General features: G+C 36.5%; 1 protein-coding gene across 2 annotated transcripts; it reads left to right on the top strand.

Moving 5' to 3' along the window:
- Positions 1–282: 282 nt before the first annotated feature.
- RAE1 (ribonucleic acid export 1) lies at positions 283–8,715 on the top strand. Of its 2 annotated transcripts, XM_019470702.1 has the most exons (12): positions 283–377; positions 531–635; positions 1,482–1,574; positions 2,001–2,087; positions 3,065–3,151; positions 3,417–3,488; positions 4,079–4,186; positions 4,535–4,641; positions 4,722–4,797; positions 5,332–5,526; positions 7,341–7,426; positions 8,342–8,715. In XM_019470702.1, coding segments are annotated over exons 1-12 (1,107 nt in total). In that variant the 5' UTR covers positions 283–287; the 3' UTR covers positions 8,343–8,715. The 2 variants fall into 2 exon arrangements, with proteins under 2 accessions (XP_019326247.1, XP_009272323.1); XM_009274048.1 differs by having other exon boundaries at positions 7,341–8,715.
- The last annotated feature ends 380 nt before the right edge of the window (positions 8,716–9,095 follow it).

Genomic DNA, 9,095 nt, shown 5'->3' with positions numbered 1-9,095 from the left:
CATGGCAGGGGGTTAGCTCTCGCCAGGTGACAACCGGGGAGGGATCCCTGACAGCGGTGGCAGGGTGGCCGACCGGGAAATGTCAGGGATCCAACTGCAGCGAGAAGTGTGGTGTTTTCTGTGGGTTGTTGTTGTTTTTTTTTTTAATTTCGTATATTTTTATATCGCCGGGTGCCTCCCAGGCAGGGTGAGGGGTGTGCTGGTGTAGTGGCTGCGGTGAGACCCCCTAGGGATGCTTGAGGGCCTCGCAGGTCTCAGTAAGCCTTTTCCTCATTTGCAGGGCAAGGATGAGTCTGTTTGGATCAACATCAGGGTTTGGTACTGGCGGTACCAGCATGTTTGGCAGTACGACTGCAGATAACCATAATCCAATGAAGGTATGTGCGTGAGCCCCTGTGGGAACCACTGTTCTTCTGCTGTGTTTTAATGTGTCACAGCAGTACCTACTAACTCGCCCTATAGAATTAATAGGATTTCAGTGCACAGTTCTCAAATGTGGCTGATTTTGTTTTGTCTTCTGTCCTTTACAGGATATTGAAGTAACATCTCCACCTGATGACAGCATATCTTGTTTAGCATTTAGTCCACCAACATTGCCGGGTAATTTCCTCATTGCAGGATCATGGGCAAATGATGTAAGTACTCACAATCAGACCTACAGGTGAATAAAGTGGGAGCATTGGTGCCTAAACTGCAAAATGTGATCCTAAAAACTTGTGCCAGGGCACCTGAAAATCTTCCTCTTCACAGAACTGCAAAATTTGTGTCTGGTGCCAAGGCACTAAGTTTGACATAGCTGAGCTGCTTCAACTGAGAAATTCAGTTGTGATCTTCAGATAAGTCATTCCTCTGCCTGTGTGTTTTAAGCTTCAGCTCAGAATATGTAGTCAATGTTTTCCCTGTTACATTTTTATTACTTTGATTTTTCTTTTTCCTACTTGTTTGGTTTTTAGCTTCATTTTTTTATACAATTAGGCTAACATGCTTTGCCCAGTGAAAGAACCATGAACACAATGGTAAGTCATCCAGTTTGACAGTGTAGTCTCAAAAAGATTAAGTTTCTACAACCTTATTGAAGTTTGTTTGGATTGAAGGGTGAGATCCCAACTGGCACAAACAGGGAGGGGAAGACAAACGTGAGCGCATTTTTTAGCTGTTCTGTTTGGTTAGTTGGCCGGTAGCCTGCAAGCAGGCAGCTTCTTCCTAGCTGATGGTTAAGCGTTCTCCAGGAGAGCACTGGGAGGTGTTACGTGATCGTAAGGTACTTTTGAGGTGGGGTTGAAGTTGTGGGCTGGAGTTGTGGCTGTACAGATAAAAGGAACATAATCAGAGAAAATAAGGTTTCACTAGTTCTGAAAAAAGCTTGGTGTTTATAATCATACTTTTTGTTGTATAAACTAAGACTGGGATCTTCAAGAAGAGAAGTCTTTTAAGTTCTTAGCGTTAATATGTTATGTCTGTATACGCTTCTCCTGTTACAGGTGCGCTGCTGGGAAGTTCAAGATAATGGACAGACAATTCCAAAGGCTCAGCAGATGCACACGGGGCCTGTACTAGATGGCTGCTGGAGTGATGTATGTTCCTATTTAAAAATAAATAAACAATTTTTACCAAAACCCTAAATAAATTGGCATGTGGTTTCCAGACAGACACGAGTGCCACATGTAGATGCAGCCTATGATTATTATATAGACTTATGTTACTGTAAATATGTGCTAAGCATGTCCTAGTAGAATAGACTTAACATGGGTATAAGAAGGGTAAAAGTGAGTTTAAAAGTAAGAATGTATTTAAAGCTAGATAATAGCTAGCACAGTTTTCTCTTTTACGACACAGTCGTAATTAAATTTCCATTTTTATGTTTCTTCCTTGTCTTGCAGTCCCTGTATATGGTACATTAATGTTACGCTATTACTAGAAGAGCATGAGACCTGACAGTTTTCTGATAGATACTGCATGATAGAGCTATTTAATCTCTTGGCCTTATTCATGTTTTTTAGGATGGGAGTAAAGTATTTACTGCTTCCTGTGATAAAACTGCCAAAATGTGGGATCTCAACAGTAATCAAGCTATTCAGATTGCACAAGTAAGCAAGCAAGCCCCAGGCTTATTAGGTGTTTTTTTTTTTTTCCTTTTCTATTTTTATTAAAAGCTATCTTTATTAGCAAATTAAGGAAATGTTTAGTGCTTCTGAAGTAGATACCGCTATATGAAGAAGAGGTTGTAGGGTGCTTTTTATATTTTTGGGATAATGAAGTGCACATGAATAGGGAAACCTGCAATCAAAGTGATTTCAATAACCTGTGCAGCTGTTACCTCTGTTTTACTTGAGAGAGCTCTTTCCATTGCTGCTGTGATCTCACTAATTCACCCTGCTGCATTATAGGGGGAAAAAAAGATTAAGAAATCATTGAATTCACTTTCACAAATACCAGCTTTCTGCTGCAGCAGGAACAGGGATTATAATTTGCGGTCTCAATTTAGAAGTGAATGTCTGTTCATAGACTATGTAGTTATGGTGACTAAAATGAGTTACCAGTTATATAATTTAAGAAGAGAGTTAGTCCTTTTAATGATTGCTTCTTGTATCTTATTTGAGGTGATAAAATTCAGATTCTCAGCCTCGATTTTAAAATCTTGTTGGTGTAATTAACATAGGCCTTTCTTCTGCAGCTCTTGTCAGAAGAAGCTGGTTTTTATATTAGTTTGTAACAAATAACAATAAAGTGTTGATTTTTAGCATGATGGGTAATATCCTTTGTAAATAGGTAGAAAGTCCTGCTGTTCATAATTTGTATTTCTGCTGTGACCATCTTCCTTATAGGGGTGACTTGATTGTAGTTCTTTGTGTCAGGAACCATTTTTTTTCTTATGTGGGTGATTTTACAGCACTAGACAACACAAAGGTATGACCAACCTTTATCCTAACTGCTGTGACTAAAATAATCACTTTTCTTGAATGGATAAAAAGTCTAAATACATACAAAAAATGAGGAACATAAACAAGGAATGTGGACTGTTATCTTAGTAAATGTCTGTGTGTTCGTCCTTTTTTTTCTTCAGCATGATGCTCCTGTGAAGACTATCCATTGGATTAAAGCACCAAATTATAGCTGTGTGATGACAGGAAGCTGGGATAAAACTTTGAAGGTATGATTTTTACCTGAACAAATGGACACAAAGCATGCTAGTAATCTGTGTATGAAAATATTTACATGAAATGAAAATATTCTATTAAACGCTAATACAAAAAACAGATTAATGAAATAGCCTCGCTTCACAGAGAGTTGTGGTATTCTGACTATAGACAAGAATGAAACAACTCGATACCAATTGCATTCTCTTTACTAAAGTAATTTAAATGGTGTATCCTCAACTCCAAGCCTAAGTTTGTTCATTTCTCTGTTTCCATCAGTTCTGGGATACCCGTTCACCAACACCTATGATGACATTGCAGCTCCCTGAAAGATGTTATTGTGCAGATGTGGTAAGCCATGATACACGGTAAACTAGTGTCAGCTAGATGACTGAGAGTATGAATAAACTGGCGGTCTTTGAGGCTTCTGTAGGTTAGCACTAAATACCGACTGTTTGTTTAGAATCATAGAATAGTATTCGATCTCTGTGTGATTTTAGCAATAAAACGTAAATAGCACTTCTTGATCAGGCTCTGGAAAATAGGTATTTGCATCATACAAAACACGCTTAGTATCCATTTAACATCACAAAACCAAATCAGCACTAGGACTGACGTACCCTCATTTCTGGATGAGTGTGCATTACCACTACTGCGATTCACATTGGAAGAGTCAGCTAATAATTAGAAGATTTTTGGTATGTTTAATTTCTCAGTGGCAAGGAAGAACTGATTTGTTTTGAAGATATGTCTACAAATGAACTTTGTTCTTTCTCTTCTTCCCCTTTCCCTCCTTCCCCTTTCCCTCCTTCTCTTCCCCCCAGAAAACAGTCTAATTCCTTTAACTTCTTCAGGGATTTCTGCAAAATAATAAATAGAATTCTCTGCCGTGCTATTAACACAAGTGTCTCTCTTCCAACCTATTTTGCAACCTTATCCAGGTTCATCCTATGGCTGCTGTGGCCACTGCAGAAAGGGGTTTGATAGTTTATCAGTTAGAGAATCAACCTTCTGAATTTAGAAGAATAGAATCTCCTCTTAAACACCAGGTAAATGATTATATTTATTACAAGCGTCTTTATACAGATTGTTGAAATTCTGGGCTTGCCATTTTTTGGTAAAAACAAACAGTGTTTCAAAACCAAAGTACTTTCTCTTGGTATGGTACATGTCTTGGTTTGCCATTGATCTATTGCTGATCTTCATAAGGATTTAGAAATTTAAATACAGTGGCCCAAATTCTCAATAGAATTTGACATATCTCTTGACCTTGTTTGTGTTTTTGCTTTACTTTGCATTGGTGTATGTGATGTTTTGTGTACCCATGGAAAACAGCATTCAGAGAATCTGGCCCTCAGGCCTCTGTCTAAAATCCTCTGTATCTTTCTCAAATTTAGCATCGCTGTGTTGCTATTTTTAAAGACAAAGTGAACAAGCCTACTGGATTTGCCCTTGGAAGTATTGAAGGAAGAGTAGCTATTCATTATATCAACCCCCCAAATCCGTAAGTATCATTTAATGAAACATCCTTTCTTTATTGCTCAGTTTACAATGAGGAAAGTAAAGACTTTTTTCCCCCCACAGTGCAAAAGATAATTTCACTTTTAAATGTCATCGCTCCAATGGAACAAACACATCAGCACCTCAGGACATCTATGCTGTAAGTACTCAGCATATACCACTAGGTTATTTATACAGGGCAATATACACTCTTAATGTAAAATTGGCTATGAATTGTTTGTTCTCCTTGACCTTTTATCTTGCCTAAAGTTATCTTAGACATATATTTAAAGACCAGTCATAGTCATGCATTAAGAGGAAAGACAAATTTTTGTACTTTCCTTAAAACAAGCACCAGATCAACCATTCATTAAATCATCTTGATGGAGATGACACTTGTTAATTTTGGTGATATTGAAGCAATACTTAATATATTTGTGTAATGGGAATATGCATTGAATTTTTAAGTACTACAAAAAAGATGATGCTTTCATTGTCGCTTCGGTGGGTTTTGGGGGGTTTTTTTGTTTGTTTTTCCAGAGAACATACGTGAAAACATTTAAAAAAAACCAAGAACTATATCTAGTTGAAAAAAATCTTTCCTGTGTATTTACTCTCTCTCAGGATTCAGCACATGTGTTGACAGTGTTCCCATGTGTGGTGTTTTACATAGTATTTTTTTATGATTCTGCAGGTAAATGGGATAGCATTTCACCCTGTCCATGGTACTCTTGCAACAGTAGGATCTGATGGTAGATTCAGCTTTTGGGATAAAGATGCACGAACAAAGCTAAAAACATCGGAACAACTTGACCAGCCGATATCTGCTTGTTGTTTCAACCATAATGGCAATATATTTGCATATGCTTCCAGTTACGATTGGTCAAAGGTAAGAAAGGTTTAGACTCATTCATACTTGCAGGTGACAACTAAGACTATCCTTTTCACATGAGGCTTTCGCTGTATATCAATAGTAGCTGAGTCTTCCTAATTTCACAAGTATGCGAGAGAACTTACAATGGTCATTTTGGACATCCATTGAAATGTAACACTGAAGTAGTGCATTCTTTGGTTTTTAGCTTCAGTTGGATAAGACTGCTAAACAATGCTATTTTGCAAATGTGGATGAGCAAAATGTAAATTGCATGATTCAGTAGTTATTCTGATTGCTCTCACACGTTCTGCTGTGGGGAGCGTCATGGGCAATGTGGCACTCTTCACAGGTTCCCACAAATCTCTTTGAAATGCACATCTCTGCTGCTTCTGCAGATTCTCTTTAACTTTAAAAAAAGCTGTGACTGTGGTTATAAACACTTCAACCAGTGTTTGAATGCCATGTACTAAATTTCCGGTACCATTCAGTGCAGCTTGCTTGTGGCACTTATTTATGTATTTCTCTTCCAAACTCGACTCAACAATAAATCATATAGATGCAAGAGAATCACAACAAACCGTGATATGTGGAGAATCAATACTTCTTAATAGTTTAAGAAAGGGGTAGCAAGGTTGAAGTGTAGCTCATTTTAATGGAATGGCAACTTCCATTGAAAGTATTACTTTCCTGTTATAACTAGTGCTTTTAAATTTGAGGATAACATTCCTTGTGGTTTTGACTGAAATGAATGCAGAAATCACACAGATGAACTTGATTGCATGCCACAAAGAGAGCAAAATTTTAATTTACTGCATTGTATCTAGTTGTCTGGATACTGCCCAATGGAAGATAACTTTGCTAGGTGCTAGGGCAGGTGAATTCTGTTCTAAATGCTTGGGTAGACTGCAATGGTAGATACGAACCGAGGTATCTTTCAGATCTGTAATCCAATATTAAGTAGTAAAACCAGTAGGTACTAAACTTCCTTTCTAGAACCATTGCTGTCAAGTGGAGTTGGTAATTTTCAAGTTGTGCGTTGGACTTTAGTAGCTATATTAGTGTTTACTCTCCCTGATTTGAATATTTGCGTATTGAGTCGGTAATGTGCATGCAAATAATGTCAATATGCAAAAAAGTATATTTGCATCTGCAGTTGGGGAACAGATATTTTTGCAGTTGCCTGTAGAACTTGGGCTTCACTTTGGAAAAAAATGTGACCTTATTTCATTTAAAAGATAGAAAATATAAAGTGAAACTGGGTGGCCATTAAAGTTTTAGTTTCTCCTCTGCCTAGAATGACATTTAAAAAAAAAAAAATCATATTGAGTTCTTACGCTGCATCTATAAAGTAGAGCTTAGAGCTATGTGGTTATTTTTTTATGGAAAGTTTTTTATACCTTAAAAAAAAAAAATGTGACCTTATTTCATTTAAAAGATAGAAAATATAAAGTGAAACTGGGTGGCCATTAAAGTTTTAGTTTCTCCTCTGCCTAGAATGACATTTAAAAAAAAAAAAATCATATTGAGTTCTTACGCTGCATCTATAAAGTAGAGCTTAGAGCTATGTGGTTATTTTTTTATGGAAAGTTTTTTATACCTTAAAAATGGATAAGCTTCCCTTAAGTTTTACTTTATATACACAGTTCTTGTAATTACTTGTTACAGTAAGCTGTTTCTAATCCACCAATGTTGTCCAATATCTGGTCTTAAAGACTTTAAGATTAAATCTTAATAAACCAAACTAATGGAATATTCACATTCTCACATTTTAAGGTAATGCTGCTATTTCTTCTTTGAAGAGAGTAAATACAGATGATTTTTCTTTTTAGGGTCATGAATTTTATAATCCACAAAAGAAAAACTACATTTTTCTGCGAAACGCAGCAGAAGAGTTAAAGCCTAGGAATAAGAAGTAGTGAGTATGAGCCTGACTTGTGTTTCTCTACTGTTTTTCTGCCATTCCTGCCTCTACTCCACTGCTCTTCTGCCATTTGTGCCCTATTGCACCACGGTTCAGTCAACTTTGGATCGCTAACATTTAGCAGGAACTGTAAAAATTACATTAAATGTATTCTGACTTGCTGGAGAACATTTTTTTCAAATTAGATATTCTGATGTGTGTAAGAAAGATAAGCTAGTATTCACATGACTTAACCACTGTCTGTTCCACAGCAATAATGAAATTGCAGCAAAATCTAAATCTGGGTTAGATATTCCTGCTTAGAAGTGCAACCATTTGTATCTACGGATATATTTTATTAGTACTACATTAAGATATGTTAATTATAATAGTTCTGGAGAAGTTATATAAATACTGTATTTTTTGTAAGTACTTGAAGAATTGCAAGTAATTCTTCTTAAAGGAGGCTTGTTATTTCTTATTATTCAGGGGTCCTTTCATTGCTTTCTGATTTTAAAATGGAAATACTGTCTACCTTATGCCAGGAAGAAATGCCTTGCAAATTGTTTTCCCTCATTTTTTGGATGAATTTGGTAGGTATGTAAGTGGCCAACAGCAGTGACAGAAGCTCAAGACAGAAGATGGGCACAGTGCAAATTCTACTTTAGTTTTTTCTTACACTCCAGCAATGGACATGACTTTTGAGCCAACGATACTCATGGTTATTCTAGTCCAAAGGAGAAATTGTCAGTTGTGCCAAGTAATATATAGTTCAGTAATATGAACAAACCATTAAGGGGTTTGTTTTGTTCATGACCAAACCAATGTGTGCAAAATACTCGTGGCCTAAACTGCTTTAAAACTGACACCTTTTAGAGTTAAAAGTTGGTTCTTTTGCATCTCTCTTAACATGTTTTTGTCCCTTACCAGGGGTTTCTGGACTGAAAAAAAAGTACTCATTTTTGTTCATTTTTGTACAAACTAGAAAATAGTGCTGGTGAGTTTCATCCTGATCAAAAATGCTGTCAAACAAAACAAGTGGGTCTCTTTCTGACTTGAATCTGCCACTGTTTACTTTTAACTAGCCAGTTGTATAAATGCCAAAGTTTTTGGGGTTTTTTTTAGAAGTGAATGCTTATTATTCCTGTTTAACTATTGTTTGTGTGGTAATGACTAAATAAAAATGGGGGGGCGCATGTATAGAAATACCTGTCATATTGTATAAATTCTCTGTAAAACTGTATGTTGTAACACATGGTTATGGATTCATGCTACATTTCAAATAAAATTTTTACTAAATGCTTTTTTATATTCAAAAGTTCTGTTATAATAACATGGGCAAGGTGGTGTGCTTCACTTCTAAAAGCAGCTTCTTGTCCTTTCACTGTAATTCAGATACATTTTCTGAAAGTAAAGTACTTTTTCTCCAGCTGCTTGAGCTGGAAATCTAATGCTTTTTCCAGTTGCTATTTCATTATGAATGATTCCTGTGGTTGTGCATCAAAGAATTGAGAGGACTAGTGTGAAAGGCCTTTTGTTTTATGAGAATGAATCAGGTTCCTTGTTATTTCAACAGCCAAACACCTGACAATTTGTCTTTAGTACAAATGAATCATACTATCTTCAAACTCTCTACAGCCTACTAGTCCTTTAACTTCAGACTCTTCTCTTTATGGTGTTCATT

This window comes from Aptenodytes forsteri, unplaced genomic scaffold (assembly GCF_000699145.1).
Source record: "Aptenodytes forsteri isolate BGI_AS27 unplaced genomic scaffold, ASM69914v1 Scaffold159, whole genome shotgun sequence".
In the NCBI taxonomy this organism is placed as follows: Eukaryota; Metazoa; Chordata; class Aves; order Sphenisciformes; family Spheniscidae; genus Aptenodytes; species Aptenodytes forsteri.
Note: the sequence above shows the minus strand (reverse complement) of the source record. Positions and strands in the feature narration are given on the sequence as shown.

Bases quoted from the DNA above. Each gene is read 5' to 3' on its own strand.
- RAE1 (XM_019470702.1), top strand. From the start codon at position 288: ATGAGTCTGTTTGGATCAACATCAGGGTTTGGTACTGGCGGTACCAGC. The intron at 3,152-3,416 runs GTATGATTTTTA...TGTTTCCATCAG, and splicing joins GCTGGGATAAAACTTTGAAG to TTCTGGGATACCCGTTCACC. The intron at 4,798-5,331 runs GTAAGTACTCAG...ATGATTCTGCAG, and splicing joins CACCTCAGGACATCTATGCT to GTAAATGGGATAGCATTTCA.